This window comes from Neomonachus schauinslandi, chromosome 1 (genome assembly GCF_002201575.2).
Source record: "Neomonachus schauinslandi chromosome 1, ASM220157v2, whole genome shotgun sequence".
Classification (NCBI taxonomy): Eukaryota; Metazoa; Chordata; class Mammalia; order Carnivora; family Phocidae; genus Neomonachus; species Neomonachus schauinslandi.
In genome coordinates this window covers 5,909,205-5,928,129 of record NC_058403.1, presented here as the reverse complement: position 1 = coordinate 5,928,129, position 18,925 = coordinate 5,909,205, and the positions used below count along the sequence as shown (strand labels likewise).

Genomic DNA, 18,925 nt, shown 5'->3' with positions numbered 1-18,925 from the left:
TTACTTGCTTTCTAAATGTTATAACATTAACATGGGTGGTCCTGGATTTGCTGAGGATGACAGAGGTGTGTGGGCACAAGAAGAAAGAAGCAGGAGATTTAAAGAAGTAACCCCCCCTTCTAAAATAAAATAAGCGCCGCTAACAGGGATGGAATTCTAAGATATGTACGGTATTCCTGCCTTATCTGAGGTTTTGTGTTCTAAGGTTTCAGTCACCCGTGGTCCACCGTGGTCCAGAAGCAGATGGTCTCCATTCTGACCTATCGTCAGAAGGTCAGTGGTAGCCCAACGCGACGTCACACGCCTGCGCCGCCCCCCTCACCTCATCTCATCACGTGGGCATTTTATCATCTCCCATCATCACAGGAAGGGTGAGTATAGCGCAGTGAGACCCCATTCACGTAACTTTCATTACAGTTTTTTGTTATAGTTGTTCTATTTTATTAGTTATTGTTGTGAATCCCTTACTGTGCCCGATTTAAAAACTAAAAGTTATAGGAACGTATATAGGGGAGAAAACAGCATATATAGGGTTTGGTACTATGCTTGGCTTCAGGCAGCTGCTGGGGATCTTGGAAGGTATTCCCACAAATAAAGGGGGATGAATGTAGTTGTGCAGATCTGAACACTGGTCTTTCTTCATTCTGGGTGTGATAAAATGGTGCTTGGTTTGATCAGAGAAGAGTGCAGACGGTTCATGCATTTAGATCTAGAACACGTGGTTTCCAGTCTTGCAGGTTCTCTAGGTGGACTTCATTATGGAGTCAGGGATGGGCAGAGCTGGAAGGACCTAGTGGGAGATCTGGTCCCGTATTTTAGAGGGGGAATCTGAGACTCCCACGGGTGAAAGGCAGGCTGGCCTGGAGCCCTGTGCTCCGATTGCACACTGTGGAGTGAATGTTGCTATTGGGCGTCCATGCTCACCTTTGGATAACAGCTCTCCAGCTCTGTGTGCCGTGAGACCCCAGAGTCTCTGGAACACGAGCCGTGAGACGTGGGTGTCTTCCCCCATCTATGCGTCCCAGGGCAAAGCTAAACATGCTCTCCTTCTTTTGAGGTCTGACCACTGCTCTTTGTTCCTTTCAGATGGCTTACATGAAGATGCGCTTGATGTACATTTCCCTGGTGGTCCTGGGAGCCCTCTGTTTGTATTTTAGCATCTACAGCCTGACTCCTTTTAAAGACGAGCCGTTTGTTTTCAAGAAAGAAAGGGGGAACTTCCTTCAGCTTCCAGATATCAACTGCAGGCAGCATCCCCCCTTCCTTGTCCTGCTGGTGACCTCCTCCCACGAACAGATGTTCGCTCGCACGGTCATCCGGAACACGTGGGGGAAAGAAAAGAATGTGAACGGAAGACTCATAAAAACCTTCTTCCTTTTGGGAGCCACATCCAGTAAAGACCTGTCGAAAGTGGTGGTGCAGGAAAGCCAGCGGCATCGCGACATCATCCAGAAGGACTTCATGGACGCCTACTTCAACTTGACCCTGAAGACCATGATGGGTATCGAGTGGATCCACCGCTTCTGTCCTCAGGCGGCTTTCGTGATGAAAACGGACTCGGACATGTTTGTCAACATCTACTACCTGACCGAGCTGCTCCTCAAGAAAAACAGAACCACTCGGTTTTTCACCGGCTTCTTAAAACTGAACGAATTTCCGATTAGGGACAAGCACAACAAGTGGTTTGTCAGTAAATATGAATATCCGTGGGAGAAGTACCCGCCCTTTTGCTCGGGCACTGGCTACGTGTTTTCCAGCGATGTGGCAAGTCATGTGTATGATGTGTCTGACAGCGTCCCGTTCATTAAGCTCGAAGACGTCTTCGTGGGGCTCTGCCTGGCAAAACTGAAAATCAGGCTGGAGGAACTCCACTCCGAGCAGACCTTTTTCCCAAACGGGTTGGCCTTTTCCACGTGTCGTTTTAAGAAGATCGTGGCCTGCCATTTCGTCAAGCCTCGCAACATGCTGAGCTATTGGCAGGCTCTGGAAAATTCTCTGGAAGAGGAGTGTCCAGCTGTCTGAGCGAGCCCAGGGGCCCATGCGGACACACTTGAGACACCCTATAGTTTGGAAGCTCTTCAGGGGGCATTGCTGAGGGTCCTCGTGGGGCAGGGAGGGAGTGAGGAGGGAGGAGGAAGAGGCAGGTGAGGGTGCTCTCCTTTAGCGCTGCCCGTCTAACTGAGTTTGTAAGCCTGAGTGAAACCGCTTGGTGCCCAAGCGATAACAGAGGCCATCTCTTGGGTCCCTACACGACTGCGCTAAGTGTCTGACGCATGCCTCCATTTTCCCATTTCCAGGATCAGTGTCTATATGCAGCGGTGGGTGTCAGCATCCCCATCTTACACACCAGGCAGCCGCAGCTTATAGAAACCCAGGGCCTTGTCCCAAGGCTCCCGGCCAACAAACACTGGGGCAGGGATGGAGATCCAGCACTGTGAGAACCCAGGCGCAGCCGCTGGCTTGGCCCACCCCTCCGTCCTGCCTCCCTTGGCGGGGAGTGGCGGCCAGGAGGGCTCGGAGGCAGGCCTGGTGGTGGCATCCTTCAGTCCCTTTCAGGAGTCCCTTCGACTTCAAGTCCCAGTCCTTTAGCTTTTAGTGCTGTCCCTGGGGTGAAGCAGCACGCCCCCAGCACCCTCATTCACCGCAGTGGATCGAGCAGGGATACCGAGTCCCTGTGAGCAGCTCGGCATTCAGCTCACAGCAGAGCAAGCACATCCCCGGCCGTCGCCCCTGAGAAACGGCCATCTCTAGACAGAAAACCGTGTTTATAGATTCGGCTTGGAAACAACTGCAAAGCTGGCCTGTCAAGCGGACTTCTTGGCCATGCCGCCAGCATCCCCAAGGGCACGGCATGAGCTCCCTGAAATGAGCTTTGGTCAAGGGGGGGGGGGGCTGTCTTCCTGTGCCTGCTTCCCACGCCTGGCCCAGGCTCATCTTTTTGGAATTTCTCAGACGGCCAGAGAACAACTGAGTTTGTGAAGTGATTAACCTTCTGTTTCCTTCCGCCTGGAGGTTTCTAGGAGCCTGTTCTGCAGGCTGTGTGGGCGAGGCCCTGCTTGGCAGGGGTCTTCACCTGTTCAGCGGCTGTGGGATTACATGCTAAGCCGCCCTGCTCCTGGTCGTAGGAATGATTCGTACTTATTTTTTACTTTACCTGACGTGACTTTACCAGCACTCTAAGTGAAGGCCTCACATGGCTGGGTAACCCACAGAAGCCAGACCAAGCTCCTGCCTGAGCCCAGGTGGAGGTATTTGCTGCAAAATGGCCGTGGCAACATTAACCCGAACAGCGTTTCCCCTATCTGCTGCTTCTCTGCAGACGTGAGCCCTTATCCTGGCCCCTCTGCACGTGCTGGACCATGCTCAGGAAACCTTCCTCCCAGGTGGGACAGTCAGGGACTGAGCTTCCTTTTGAAGCCCAGATTTTGTCGGAGCCTTGGTCCTGCAGGAGGGCCCCCGATTCGGAAGATAACGGTGGGTGGGGGGTGTTGAGGGTGAAGGAGCTCCTCCAGCAGCAGGGCTGGGTCTGTGCCTACGTGTCCACCCTGGGTGGGGTGTGTGTCCGTGTGGCCACTGGGCTCGGTGTGGCGGACCCAGGATATGGCCTTCTCCTCAGCCTGTAGCTCAGTCACAGGGATCACGAGCCCAGGCAGGGCTCTGTTACCTGAGCCGGGGTCTTGGGCCTGACAACGATAGAAGTGATGTGGGACCCAAGAGTCAAAGGCACAGGCAGTGCTGTATTGGAGAAAGCTCCTACTTTCTCCAGCGTTCCCACTCCTGTCCCTTATGCTACTAAGGGATGGAAAAGTGCCTCGTCCTGATTGGCTGATGTTGGCAGGCGACCCAGCAGCTCATTGGTGTTTTTGGAGCCACGGTCTTCCAGGTTGGTGGAGCCTCCTTTTGTCCCCGCCTCAACAGGACATGGCCCCGGCTGTTGTTTGAAGTCCGGCCGGTGTGGGGTCGGACCCTGGTTCTGCTCTGTGAGAAAATCAGTTCAGGAAGAACAGCCGACCGGAAGTGCCCCAGGTCCATAATATTTTTCATTTGGGGCTTGTTCCTGTGGTCCCTGACTGTCTCATGGCCCCCGGAGAGCTTTCATCCACCTGATGCTTGCAGGGGAATGTGGATGGAGGTCTCATCTCCTGTGTCTGCATCCTGCTTATCAAGGGCGTAGACGCTGCCTCTCATTGGAGGTCATGGCAATGTCCCGCTATCTGATTTAATCCTGACGTGAGAACGCGGTCCCCAGCAGGTGTGGGCTGAATCCCCATGCGAGCATCAGCTGGATATGGGACTGTTGGAGTCTAGAGGACACGAATTTGACAAGTAAAGTAAAGAAGCATGGCCCAAATAGAAACAGCAGTAAAATGGCCACTAAGGGCGCAAGGAAAGGCAAGAACCAGGTAACACATGGCAGGTACCCCTTAACGGAGTCCCAGATGGTTTGAGCATGGGGGCCTTAAAATTATGGAGCCAGGAGGCCTGTTGGGGGATGATGTCATCCCTTCGTCCTACCTCTCCAGAAACATGAATGTGGAATCAACAAGATGGATTTGCAATAGCATATACTCGCCCTGCGTCAGCCAGTGGAGAGTCTAAGGCTAATTGGTGATCTAAAACCGCGGAAGCCAGAGTCTAATGATCTTAGATAAGCTTAAACTCCTGTCCGGTTTCAGCCACCACTGTGGACACAGTGGCTTCTGTGTGGAAGCGTTGTGCATTGTTCCCCGGCTGGTCTCATCACGGATCCGACCCAGGTGACTCTGAGCGTTCAGCCATCCTCCGGCTCCCCTGGACCTCCGTGGTGGTGATAGCTTGAGTGTTAGAAGGGTTACTGATGACTATTTGAATATTTTCAGGGGACGGTGCAGCATGTCCCACAGTCTCCGCTAGTCTTATTGGTATCAAGACATTGAACTGGTGTCCCCCTTCCCATCTGACATTCTTAGGAAGACCATTCCTTCAGCTAGACCCAGGAGCCCTGGGGAGGGGGGCTGGGCACTGAGGGGGTGAGTGGTTGTGGGGCATCCACAGGGAGTGCTTGTCATCATCCAGGTCTCCATCATCAGCGGTGCCATATACTTGTGGCCCTGTGTGACAGTCTGGGTAACTGTGACACCAAGGCCATATCTCCTAGATCATATGCCATGTTTGAGATGTGGGGGTATTGCTGCATATAAAGGGGGGCAGGGCTGGGGGGTGGGGTTCGCCGCACCTTTTGGTGGGCTGCTGCATAAAATGATACTAAGTATGCGGGCTCATTTGGCAGTCAGATTACAGGTGGAGGGCCTGCAAAGATCACAAGAGGGGTCATGTGGTATACCAATGATGGCTGATCGATGAAAACGTGTTGTTGTAATCAGGTCAGCGGGTGTTGGGTGGATGCTGAGGACTGGGTTTGTGTGAGGTTTATTGGCTCTGTAAATGGGGTGGGCTTGGCTCCGGGACAACTCTGCAAGCTTGCCTCATGGAACATCTTTATGTGCTTCTCCATGGACTTGTTCATGACATACCCAGTGGTCTGATTAAGTTTCTAGTGCGGTCTGAGACAATGTTTTTAGTAATTTGGAGCAAAGAATTTTCTTCCCCTTTCCCCACGTTTTGCTTACGCCCTATTATGATCAGGGAAGACATAAGCACCAGGACAAGAAGGGGTATGTATGGTTAGTTTTATTTTTTTTCTTCACCTAGCCAGGACAAAAGAGGTGTGAAAGGACAAGAGAACAGACCCAGAGCCACCCCAGGAAATGTTAGACTAACCCAGACCACTTGCCCAGCAGGGGCAAACCAGGTGTTTTCCAGGGAGTGGTGCTGCTTGAAGCAGCAAGTGAATGGGAGACACAGATGCAAGAAAAGAAGGTGATGGGGACGATGATCCACCACATTCCTTACCTATTTGCAGTGATGACTTTTTTTTTTTAAAAGATTTATTTATTTGAGAGAGAGAGAGAGAGCAAGCAGGCAGATGAGCACGAGTGGCAGAGGGAGAGGGAGAGAGAATCACAGGTAGACTTTGCACAGAGCACGGAACCCTATGCCAGGCTCGATCTCACGACCCCGAGATCATGACCTGAGCTAAAACCAAGAGTCGGACGCTCAACCGACTGCGCCACCCAGGTGCCCAATGACTGTCTTTTGAATTTCAGAGCTTCAGTTGGTTCAAAGTATAGGTGTGGTTGGCCGGTGGGTCCTGAAGAAGTCCGGGGCGGGGTGGGGGGGGGGGTGCGGGGAGGGCAAGTTTAATCTTGATGAGATGGACCCAGCTGGGTACTCCTTCCAGCCCTGTGGCAGTGGGAGCGGCCAGAAATCCCCGGTAGGGTCCCTTCCATTTGGGTTGGAGTCGGTCCCTCGGTATCCCTCTTTCCATGTCATAAGTGCTGCTTATTCCCGGGGCCCAACCTTTGGGAGGACAGAAGGATCCGGGTGGGGTCCGGCGGGATTTTATTGCCACATTGCTGTAGGGCCTGTTGCGTCTTGCTTCGGTTCCCCTGGCGGCGAAAGATGCCCTGCTGTCGCTCTGAAGGGACTTGGGCAGCCCCAGATCTTGGAATGATTTCTTTTAAAAGACATTTGCACACCTCAGTAGCCTTTTCTGTCCTCGAATAGAAAGCCTCTATCCAATCGGTAAAAACATTTCCAGACCCAAGAAGATACTGACAACCAGCCTTTGGAGGCATCGGAGTAAAATCAGTTCCTGAGCCCTCAGAGCCTGCCTGTTGGGCTCCAGCTGTGTTCGTGATGCCACCTTGCCTGACCACGAGGGTAAGAAGCTCTGTGATAGCAGGAACTGGGAAGCAAAGCGATGCTCTTCCCATGACAGCCAACGTTAGTTTTGTTCTGGGACCTGCAGGAGGCAGGCTGGTTGGTGGCTTCACCCTTGGGTATCCAGGGGGAATGACTGATGGTGAACCCTGTTTCCTGGGTGTTGTGAGATGAGCACGCTACATGCATTATGTCCTTAAATGCTCAAAGCAGCTCTACGGGGGAGGGGGTGCCAGCCATGGGCCCGTTTTGCGGGTGAGGAAGCCCAGGTGGCAAGAGGGAGGGAGCAACTCGCTCAAGGTTGCCGGCACAGCTGAGAAGTTGCACATTTAGGGGACGACCCCCCTGGGTGGGCCTCCCAGGCTGTCAGCCGGCCGCCTGTCCGTGTTCAGTGGGGTGCAGGAGCTCATTGCGTCGGGGGCTCAGGCTGCACCTCTTGCATGCCCTCCGTGCCCCTCCACACGCCCACCCACCAGCGTCTGAACCCCAGTTCCCAGCCTTGTGCGCTGGGACTAGGCTCCGTGGCGCCAGCCCCTCTGATTTTGCACTTGATTCCAGCTCTTCCCACCTGGTGGAGCGCAGGACTCCTGCACGGGGCAGTTCAACCCCACAAGGGAGTTCTGTGTTGTTGTCTTAAATTTCTCCCCTCCTGTTCTTTCTGAGTGCCCTCCCATCAGACGTTGCTGCCCCCTCCACCAGCCGGTTCTTATCAAGCTCTCTGAGGACTCCCGTTGCTGGTCTGGGCTGGTTCTCGGTCCTTATCTTGCCCGACTGCGTGGCTGGTCTTGCTGGCTTCAGGCCCAGCTCCGTCCCCAGCTTCCAGGATGCTTGGTGCTCTTGGTTCTCCTCCTCCCACCTGCTGCCACTCCTTTTCGGTCTCCTTTGCTTGGGGCTCTACCTTCGGATTGTATCCAGAGGCCAGCCTCTTCCCAACACCTCACGGCTGCCTCCTGCCCAAGACCCTGTCCCCGCACCTGCGTTCCTGTTTCTGTGCCCACTGTCTCCGTTCCCACCTCTGCACCCCTTAGGTCTATTCCCAAAACAGCTTCCAGAGTGCTCTTCAAAAATATAGGCCAAAGCATCTCAATTGTCCACTCAGAGCCCCCCAGTGGCTCCCCATCTCTGAGGAAAAGCCACATCTTTAGTATCGTTATCTGTTTCTGTGCCTTAACCTTGTCCCTTCATGCTGTCCCCTTCCTGCCACTCTGGCCTCCTTGCCTTCCTGGAACAGCCCAGACACACTTCACCAACCGCAGGGCCTTTGCACTGGCTGTTCCCTTTGCCAGGATTACTCTTTCCCCAGAGCATCTCGTGGCTCACTCCTTTGCCTCCTTCAAGCCTTTGGTCAGATATCACCTTCTTGGTGAGGCTTACCTTGCCCCATCCCACAGCCCCTTACCTTGTGCTATTTTTCCCATTGGACTTATCAGTTTCTAACAAAGTATATAACATCTATTTATTATAATATATTTCATTTGTTTTATTTCAACCCACTTTAATGAGAGCTCTGTGCAGGCATGGATCTTTGTTTCCTTCATTGATGCACCTTAAATCTTTTTTTTTTTTTAATTAATTAGGCTCCCTACCTAGCATGGAGCCCAACATAGGGCTTGAACTCATGACCCTGAGATCAAGACCTGAGCTGAATCGGATGCTTAACTGACTGAGCCACCCAGGCACCCCAGACGCACCTTAAATTTTTAGCACAGCTCCTGGCACATAGTAGATGCTCAACAAATATTTGTTGCGTGGAACTGAAATGGTCTTTATGGGAGACGGTTTTAGGGGGGAATCAGAGAGCCTAGGCTGAAAGGGGGAGGATTCTAAAACACAGCCAACAGCATGGCTCCCAGCGAATCAGTAAATGAGGAGTGAGGTTTTACTGCAAACCATGACCTGAAAATCTAGAAGGGCTTCACAGCAGTGCTTCTTGACCTCATGCCCCCTCTCGGTAGTAGAAAGCCTCAGACACTGGGAAGTGGGTGGAACCCTATAATGCACTCCTCCGCATGCCAACCTTGTCTCACCTGACACCCCCTTGACACCTCCCTTCCATCTCTTTTGATAATTATAGAAATCTGTCTCTTTTCCTCAACTGTGTCCAAATTTTATTTATTTTTATTTTTTTAAAGATTTTAATTATTTATTAGAGAGTGTGCACGGGGGGTGGGGGGCAGAGGGAGAGAGAGAGAATCTCCAACAGACTCCCCACTGAGCGCATAACCTGACGTGGGGCTTGATCTCACGACCTTGCGATCATGACCTAAGCCAAAACCAAGAGTCGGACGCTTAACCAACTGAGTCACCCAGGCACCCCAACTGTGTCCAACTTTTAGTCCCAGAAGAATGAAAACAATAAACCAAATTGCCAGGAAACACATGGGATCACTAATGTGACATTTCAGTCCTACTGTTTTTTGTATATAAATAACTACATACATAGCATCTTTGGGACACTAAAAGCCATCCTCTGGATTTGAGGTCATTTTTCAGAACCATAACTATGAAGCAGTGTCCACTCTCTTGAGCTGTGCGGGTGAATTCGGGACATTGGGGTCATACCATGGTCAGCCCAGGTATGAGGAATGTGGATGGCCCACAGGTTACTCAGAAGGGGGTCACCGGACTCCTAGACCTCATGGGGCTGTTTTGACAGGTGGTTGAGACAATGTGTGTAAACTACTCAGTAACGTGCGTGTTTTTGATGATAGTATTTGGGTCGTGAATTTTGGTGCAGACTACGATGGTATATTTATAGCGATCTGTGTGCAAATCAAGAGATCTTTGGGGTAGGTCTTTAAGACTATTCTTTTCCTCCTTGAATCTTCCCTGGCACTTTTGGAAAAATTCTGGTATCTGGGGAGTTTCTCAAAATTGCAGAGCATAGTGTTCCAGACTCGGTTAATTCAGAGTGTATGAAAATCTGAACAGGTTACAAAAAATGGAGCTGGAAGGTGCCTTAGAGATTATCCATGGTTTAAATATCAGCCTCCTTTTTACTGATGAGAAAACCAGTGAGGAGAATGGGGTGGCTTTTCTAAGTCCTTCGGTTAGCAGCATCGCCTGGTCAGAAGCCAGCATCAGAAAGCTAATGTCAGTCATTCGCTCTTTTATTTATTCATCCCTTGGGGAAGATATGCTCACTGCTTTTTACAGAATGTCAGGAAGAAGGGTCAAGCCGAGGTTCTTGGCTGTGGGTTTTGCAAACAGCTTTAGCTATTTAGGGTAAATACACAATGTCAAGAAAGTGATTGGGTCAGCCGTTCTCTTGGCAACTGAAAGAAAAAGCATTTGTTCAGCACCTTCTTTGTGGACAGACGTCGTGACCCATTTCCACAGAAGCTGTCCCAGTGAACCCTCACAACGTTTTGGGGTCTCCATTGTTATCATAATTAACACCCTGGATTTGAGCTGAGGAACCTGAGTGGGGGCTCAGTGATTCAGTGGGGCTCAGACGTGGCAGAGACCTGGCCCCTTGGTCTTCAATGCCTCGCCCTTCACCAGAGCATGGTTGGCAAGTCCTCCCACGGGGCTGAGGGTGGACAGGGCATCCTGAGTCTTCCACAGGAACCCAGGGCTGGCCCCACCCAAAGGGTCTTCCATCTTGTCCCTTTGCCTGGGCCACCACTTCTTTTCTGAGTGTTGACACATGTCTCCATCTGCTCCTTCCTGGTCCTATTTGACCTTCTGGAACTTGGCCCTTTGTCATCTGTGGTGTTCCCAAGAATCTCCTGTTTAGCTGAGTCCTCTGACCTGTCCTGTCCCAGTCCCTCAGATTTCCCCAGACAAGCATCTGGCTCCAGAACATGAACCCTCCAGACTAGTCCAACCTCTAGGTCCAGTCTCTCACTACCCAAAATCCTGGTGAAACAAGTCATCTGTCAACACTCCAGACAGGCTGCTTCTCCCAGTGTGTGTGTGTGTGTGTGAGAGAGAGTGTGTGTGTGTGATCCAAGGCTTTAAGTAGAGGCACCACGCTCCGTGGCAGCTGGTTTCCATGTGCCATCTGCCCTCCCCCGAGTGTGGGAAGGTCAGAAAACCCACGGTTTGCTTACATGGGATGTACAGCTGCAGGTGCCCCTGGAATCCCCCTCAGTGCTGGGACGACAGCATGGAGCTTGAGAGGTCACGTGTCCTCAACACTGTACAATCGGTCACATGCCTGTTACCCAGCATGTGCCCCGTGGAGAGCTGGTGTGCTGGAAACACGGGCTGTGGGATGATCGGCAGTCACGGTGTTTAGAGACTGTCCTGGACTCCAACTTCTAGGCAGAATGTTTAGAAAGCGTGAAATACGATGAAAGAGATCGAGCAGCCTACTGACTATGAGTGTGTTTCTTACAAGCAAGAACCGGGTGCAGGGCTGTCCAGAGTCCTCTGGCCTGATGCACAGGCTGAAAGGGACAGCCTGGCCTTGGTGATGCTTGGGGCTCGCCACACTAAGGTCCTATGGCTCTGTGATAGATTAAATAATTAACAAGCCCGTTTTACTGTAACAGTTGCTGACCCTTCTCATTTAAAAATAGATGAGAAGATGTTTATCTTTTCTCTGTGTCTTCCATTTGGAAATACTTGTTTTCTCATGTTTTTGTTTTTTTTTTAAGAATTAATTTTTGGTACTTGTCACATTAGGACTGATGGTTTAGCTATTTCCTGGAGACTGTAAACTTCTCCAGGCTTACTCTTTGCTCTGTCGAGGTCCCTGGCATGGTGCGTGGTAAGGAGGATATACCAATAATTATCTAGTGGGTTTTTCTTTAACTTTTTTTTTTTAAATTTATTTGAAAGAGAGAGAGAGAGAGAGCACAAGCAGGGGAGAGGGGCAGAGGAAGAGGGAGAAGCAGACTCCTGGCTGTGCAGGGAGCCTGATGTGGGACTCGATCCCAGGACCCTGAGATCATGATCTGAGCCGAAGGCAGACACTCGACCGACTGAACCACCCAGGCGCCCTATCTAGTGGGTTTTAAGGTGATTTCCGGAAGGACATACTCAGGCAGAGTGGTGAGCTAGAGTACAGGAATTAAGTGAACCATAAGGTCCCTTCCAACACCAATTCCTGAAGCCTCTTTTATAGATTGTTATTGCCACTTATTTTTATTTCTGTTTGGTTCTACAGAACTCAAAAATCTGTATGTGAACACTAGGGAACTTCATCAAGGGCTGAGATGTATATCAAATAAACTCTCAGTTATGTCTCTGGGATATGAAATATGGTTACATTCTGTTTTGAATATAGATGGAAAGATCTGTAGCTTGTGGCCACTGGGAACTTAGAAGCACGAGCTCCTCATGATTTTCCTGCTTTTCAAGTAGTCATACCAGGGAAGAACCCCTCACTCTCAGATTGGCCCTGAAACTGAGCAGGGAAGCCACCTACCCCCAGTGTGGGGCCAAGAGCCACAAAAGGCTGGAGGAGAGGATGAGGAGAGGAAGCAGGAATGTGTCCTAGCATCTGCCAATATGAATGCAGACAAACGAAACATCAGATTTTAATAAAAAAAAATTCCTTCCTTATCAGACTTGATCAACTTTAGATATAAGTAGACAACTCACTTGCAGAGCCCAATGTGGTTTTGGGGATCCCATTGTTTCGCATCATCTGTTCTACTATGTCCATTCTCTGGTTTATGAGATGAGTGCCTGTTACGTGGAGAACGGAGATGGCTGGTGTGGTATATCCATGGCCTGGCCCAGAGCTCCTGTCACACATGTGCTCCTGGGAGGTCAATGCTAGGTCCGTTGTCTCAAGGGGCCAGTCCTTTCGGCCCCAGAGAGATACACCAAAGAAGTAGTGAGGCCCTTTGTTAAATTCTGCTATGGAGGGGCGCCTGGGTGGCTCAGTCATTAAGCGTCTGCCTTCGGCTCAGGTCGTGATCCCGGGGTCCTGGGATCGAGCCCCACGTCGGGCTCCCTGCTCGGCGGGAAGCCTGCTTCTCCCTCTCCCACTCCCCCTGCCTGTGTTCCCTCTCTCACTGCCTCTCTCTGTCAAATAAATAAATAAAATCTTAAAAAAAAAAAAAATTCTGCTATGGAAACTATCAGGTTGGGGGAGAATTTACTTATTTTACACATGGCCATATGCGACATCAAGGAAAATCCACCATGACTGGAAATTACTATTGTTAATCAAGGAGACTTTGTGGTTAAATTTTGTTTTTCCTAAAAGACAAGAAATAAAAGTGAATTTATATGTTACTGAATGATATTTGAAAATGTCTCTCTGTATTTTAGGGGGATGTACTAGATTCTTATGTCATTTTTTGGGAGTAGGTATAGGTATTTATTTATGATTTAGTAACACTTATCTTTAATAAAAATTAAGTTATTAAAATAGCATCTTTCACTTAACTTGGTTAGTTCTAAGTTGTAGTTAGATGTGATAAACTTTTTTTTTGTATTGATGTTTCCTATATTTTGTGTTTGGGAAAGTGTTTTTAAAATTTGACTTTGATTTTAGAAAAATGTGCTGAACAATTTGACATGCTTATCTTTGCAAGAGTTGGGGATTTCTTGCTTCCCTGGATTTAGGAAGCAAAGAAATGGGGCTCTGACTCTTGGAAGGCCTTTAGGGGGACAGTGTCTGAGTGGGTAGTGAGGAGTGAGGAATCCTGCAAGAACCATAAGCCCAGGGCAGGAGGAGGCGGGCATCCTTTTAAATTTTCTTCCTCTCCTGTACATTTATATTTTTTGAAAGCTGTCATTTAAGTTTAAAAAATCAGGCCTGATGAATTAAGACCTTTAGAATCTTCATGGTAATTTATCTCTGAGGTATAGATTGGGTCCTTGATCTTTCAAAGTGTTATTTTTAAAATGCAACAGATGCATTTTTCTTTGACTTCCGCGTGCATTTGCCACAGTTCTTGTGGTACTGCAGACCTGAAATCATTGTCTACCCCTGCTCCTTGCAGCCCATCTCAGACACAAAGCAGAATTTGGAGGGGCCAAGGAGGGGGTGCAAGGCTGTGGGTCAGGAGCCTGGGAGGCCTGGTAGTGGGCAGAGAAGGGAATGTCTTCAAAGGATGCATGACTTGCTCTTCCCAGTCCTCCAGCCAGGCTGCCCTCCCGCCAGTGACAACATGGGGTGTCTGTGGTCCCCTCAAAGGCCTGCCCTGCCTCACCTGTTATCTCTGCTTTCCCTCACAGACCCCACTCATCACTCCACCTCCCATCTGCAACTCCAATTGCTCCCTCCCTTCTAGAATATTCCCACAGCACACAAACATGCTCTCACTTCCCACTCAAGAACAACCTTCTAGACCTCCTTCTTTTTCCAGTACTGTTCCCTTTCTCTATTTTTCCTTGAGAGGAAAATCTCTCCAAAGAGCAACCTTCTGGCTGACCAGTACCCATCCCCAGCTCCCATTTCCCCTCTCCTCTGTGCGGCACTGAAAGAGTTGTGGGGGAGGCACCACTGTTCTCCTGGCTAACACCTGCAGCTCCCTCCCCTGGCTTCCAGGACCCTATGGTCTGCAGCATTCCCTCTCAGCTCACCTCCTGGTCCCTCTTTCCTGTCTCCTTCCTTGGGTCAATCTCCTCTTCTCAACCTAGCCAGCCATCATTTGGAGCGCTCCAGGGCTGAGACCTCGGGCTTCTTCCCAACCTCTCCATTGACGCTTGCTCTTAAGTCAGATCACCTGTTTCCGGGTGTACTGGTCTGCTAGGCTGCCAGAACAAAAGTATCAGACTGGGGGGTTTAAACAAGAGAAACTCATTTCTCACAGTGCTGGAGGCTGGAAGTCCAAGATCAAGATGCCAGCAGATTCGGTTCCTGGCGAGGCATGCTTTCTGGTTATGTTTTTATATGGTAGGGAGAGGGCTCATTTCTCTGGTATCTCTTCATATAAGGACATTGATCCTCTCATGGGGGCTCCTCTTTCGTGACCTCATATATACTTGATTACTCCCCCACCCCCAAAGGGCCTACCTCCTGATACCATCACACTGGGGATTAGGGCTTCAGCGTAAGGATTTGGAGCAGATTGAGAAGGCAGTGGGGTGGTGGGTGGGGACAGACACAGACTTTCCATCCACAGCAAAGTCATACAGCTAGAAACTGACCCTGGAGTTCTAACTCTGACTCCACTGCCTAAAGCCTGGAATTTAATCAGAGCTAAAGTTACACATTTTAAAGGAGTTTTCTAACACTTTACTGAGTGACAATTACTACACATGCACTTACCAAATTTTTGTTGAATGTTTATTGTGTGCCAGAGTTCCTGCCCTCATGGTGCTTATTTTCTATTAAAGAAGATGGTAGGTAGACAGACTTTAATAGTACAGTGTGGTAAGGTTTTGATCAGTTCCATGCTAAGTGCAGTGGGTACACACAGAGAGGGCACTTAGTGTATTCTTGAGGGACCAGGAAAGCTCTCCGGAAAAAGGGAAATCTAACCTGAGTAGCTACATGGGAGGAGCAGGAGGGCTCAGAGAAAAACCCGGGAGAGGCTGAATGTGAGCAGGAGTGTTGTTGAGTTGGGCACTTACCTGGCACCTGAAGCAGAGTCTAAAGGGGTAGGACCAAGAATAAGACTTGCCATGGACTGAATGCCTGTGTCCACCCCAAATTCATATGTTAAATCCTCACCTCCAGTGTGATGGCATTTGGAGGTGGGGTTTGGGAGGTAATTGGGTCATGAGGGTGGAGCCCTCACGAATGAGATTAGTGGCCACAAGAAGGGCCACGTACAAGATGATTTCTCTCTCTCTCCGCCACGTGAGGACATGGCAAGAAGGCCCAGAAGGCATCTGCCTGAAAACCAGGAAGAGGGCTCTCACCAGGACCCGAATTGGCCGGCAGCACCTTGCTCTTTTTGGACTCCTAGCCTCCAGAACAGTGAGAAATAAATGTCTGTTGTTTAAGCTGCTCAGTCTGTGGTATCTTGTTACAGCTGAGTGAGCTGACTAAGACAGACCAGATAATTTAGAGCCAGATGATGCATGACTTTGTAAGATTCTGAAACAGTCAGGATCCTGAAGCGGTCCCGCAGGATTCCCCACTCTAATCCCCACGACTATGAACATGATGAGACATCATGGCCGTGATATGTTACATTACCTGGCGAAAAGGATTTGTCAGATGTAAGTAAGGTCACTAACCCGTTGGCTTGGAGTTCATGAAAAGGGAGATTATCTGGGTGAGTCCAGTCTAATCACAGCCCTTTAAAAGCAGAGTTTTTTCTGGATGGTGGCAGATGAAGACGTGGGAGAGACGCTGTGTTCAGGAAGGGTGCAACATGCTGTTGCTGGCTGAATGATGGAAGGGCTGTATGTCAGGAAACGTGGGAGTCTTTCGCTGATAGCCAGCATGGAGACGCAACTCCGGTCCTCCAGCCACCTGGAACCACATCTGCCAATAACCTGTATGAACTTGGAAGTGGATGCTTCCCCAAAGCTGCCAGATAAGTGTCCATCCCGGCTGGCACCTTGGGACGGCATGAGGGGCTCAGTAGAGCCCTGGCCAGAACCATGAGGTCCTAAGTCATCTGTGCTAGATTTACATAGCAGTAGAAAACTAATGTTCAAGCCAAGTTACAGACAATTAGATTTTATCTGAGATACAAGAAGATAATATCCTTTGAGAGTCCAAATACATCCAGCAGGAATTTCTAGAGGACCCAGAGAGCAGGAGAAAGGTAATCTTCAAAGACTGTCCTCAGAGATAGAAGAACCAGAAGAAGGAGATTATTAAAAAAATAAACAACTAGGGAACCAAAAGGATTTCTCAGAAATTAACAATATGACAACAGAGAAGGGGAACTCTTGGGAGGAGGTGGAAGATAAATGTGAACAAATCTAGTAAATGGGCAACAGGACAAAGGTGGAGGATGACGGAACAGACCATAAAATAAGAGGATGGGTTACACCCTAAAATAGAAGGTCCCAAGAGAAGGACCTGAGAGAAAGGGGAAAACAGGAGGGGAGAGATCTGTTAAGAGATTATTGAAGAACAATTCCCAGAATTGAAGGACACACATCTCCAAATTTTATGGGCCCACCAAGGTGTTTATCATCCTGGATGACGACAGAATCACACTGACCACAGGACATTTGAAAACACTTGTGACAAAGAGAGGTTCCTAAAAGTTTTGGAGGGAAAAACAATGGGTTTCAGAGTTGCATTGGATCTCTCAGCATCAGTACCAGTAGCTAGGAGGGACTTTTTATTTCAGGGATTATTGTTTCCAAACTTACCTTTTTTACTTGGCCAAACTACCCACTAAGTGTAAAAACAGAAGAAAGACATTTTTAAGCATATAAGGGGGAAATAAAAGCATTTTTATAAAAAAAACCCTGGGATTTTACTATGATACATCTAAAGGAAGAACACATCACTGTACAATGGACATCAGCAAAAAGAAAATTAAACCCAGAAAAGTAAATACAATTAATAACTCATGCTAATGGACATTCGTGAAGCCCTACACGGACAAAGGGAGGAACAAGTCTCTTTCTCCTCATCCCCTCGAAAAACCACTCTTCTTTCCTATTACATGTTTGGAAACAAAAACATATCTCTAAAGAATTTGTGTGTTAAAGAGGCCAAAATGGGTATCAAAAATATATAGGACTGAATAAAGAATTATTTAATCTATTAACACTTCTGGATGTGACTAGGGCAGCTGTGCACAAGGGGACTTGGGCAGGGGCTTGGGACACTAAAGTTTCATCATCCAGTATGCCCCATGGTGCTGAATGGCATCTGCCCAGATGAAAGGCAACTTTTCCTCTTCCAGACTAAAGCACCACCAGCCAAGCTCTGCATCCAGAAAGTTGGGTCTACCCAGAGAGAACAACTTTTGAAAGTTCTCACAAAGGGGCCCTATGGCTAGTAGAGGCCTGGATGAGGCTAAAACAGGACTAAGAAGGAAAATTGTAACCCCAGAAGCATGTATTTAAAAAGAGGGACTGAAAATGATCTAAACACTCAGTACAAAAATAATAGAGTAATTGCAAAAAAAAAAAAAAGTAATAATAAAATAATGATAGCAGAAAGCAACAAAATTAAAATTGTACAGATAAGTACAAACACTTATAGAATAAAATACCCAAACATTTTGAAAGTACTTTTATAAAGAGGTATATATTTTTGGTATAAATGATTAAGAAAAGGAGAGTGAAGCAGCAGACATATTAGAAATTTTAAAGAGGAAATCCAACTACATTAAGTAGAAAATGTAATATGGAAAGAGAAAGTGTTGAAAACATCTTAGAACTGAGACAATTTTGTAGGAAAACAATTACCAAAATTGACCCAGGAAGAAATAGAATTATGTACATATATAAACATATGACTCAATTATAAAAATTGGGTCAGTGGTCAATCATAGGGCCACCTCACCAAGCACTTATGGGAAGTAGTTTATCTTCCAAGGTTCAACAACTTTTATTTTATGAATTATTCCAGAAAATAGAAAAAGGGGGACATCATTTTCCCATGAGTATTAAGAGGCTAGTATGACCTTGATACTAAAGCTTGACAGGTGCAGTAAAAGAAAGGAACATTACAGACCGATCACCTATGAAAATAGATGTAAAAATAATAAAAAACCCACTACTGAAATGAATTTGAAGTACATTAAAAATATGAGAGTATTGTTTAATGTTAGAAAATATATTGGTGTAATTTGTGTTGACAGGATATAACTTTGACTCTTGGAACAGAAAGATCTAAAATAATAGCAACTTTAACAAGGTAGAATTTTGTGTCTCACATGGAACTCTAGGTAGATGGTCCAAAGCTAGTATGGTGACTCATGATTAGTAGTGACACAGACTCACTTGTTTCCTTGCCCCCTTCAACACATGGCTTCCGTCTTGTCATCCAGATGGCTGGTCCAGCTGCTCCCCTCATGATATAGTCCAGCTAGCAAGAAGGGAAGAATGGTCAAGCAAGGAGCATGCCCCCCTATTCTCCTTCCCCTGCACCTTGAAGGGCAAGACAGGAAAATTGCATGCACTTCTTCCAATCACAGCTCATTAGCCAGAACGTAGTCACATGGCCACATCTTGCTGCAAGGAGTTTTGGGAAAGTCATGAGGGGCAATGTGTCTCCTGTAATGTTATTGCTATGGAAGAAAAAGAACAGATAATAGGGGGAAACTAGCTGCCTCTGCCCCAAAGGAAAAAAAAAGATTCTCTCAATACCTTTGTATCAGTCAGCATT

At 48.3% G+C, this 18,925-nt stretch overlaps 1 protein-coding gene across 1 annotated transcript; it reads left to right on the top strand.

Moving 5' to 3' along the window:
• Nucleotides 1-1,080: 1,080 nt before the first annotated feature.
• Nucleotides 1,081-2,022, top strand: B3GALT5 (beta-1,3-galactosyltransferase 5). The gene has a single exon (XM_021679175.1). It carries the CDS (start codon nucleotides 1,087-1,089, stop codon nucleotides 2,020-2,022), a length of 936 nt encoding a protein of 311 aa, XP_021534850.1. The 5' UTR covers nucleotides 1,081-1,086.
• The last annotated feature ends 16,903 nt before the right edge of the window (nucleotides 2,023-18,925 follow it).

What these genes read in the sequence shown, in the direction of transcription:
- B3GALT5 (XM_021679175.1), top strand. Translation starts at nt 1,087, where the DNA reads ATGGCTTACATGAAGATGCGCTTGATGTACATTTCCCTGGTGGTCCTG.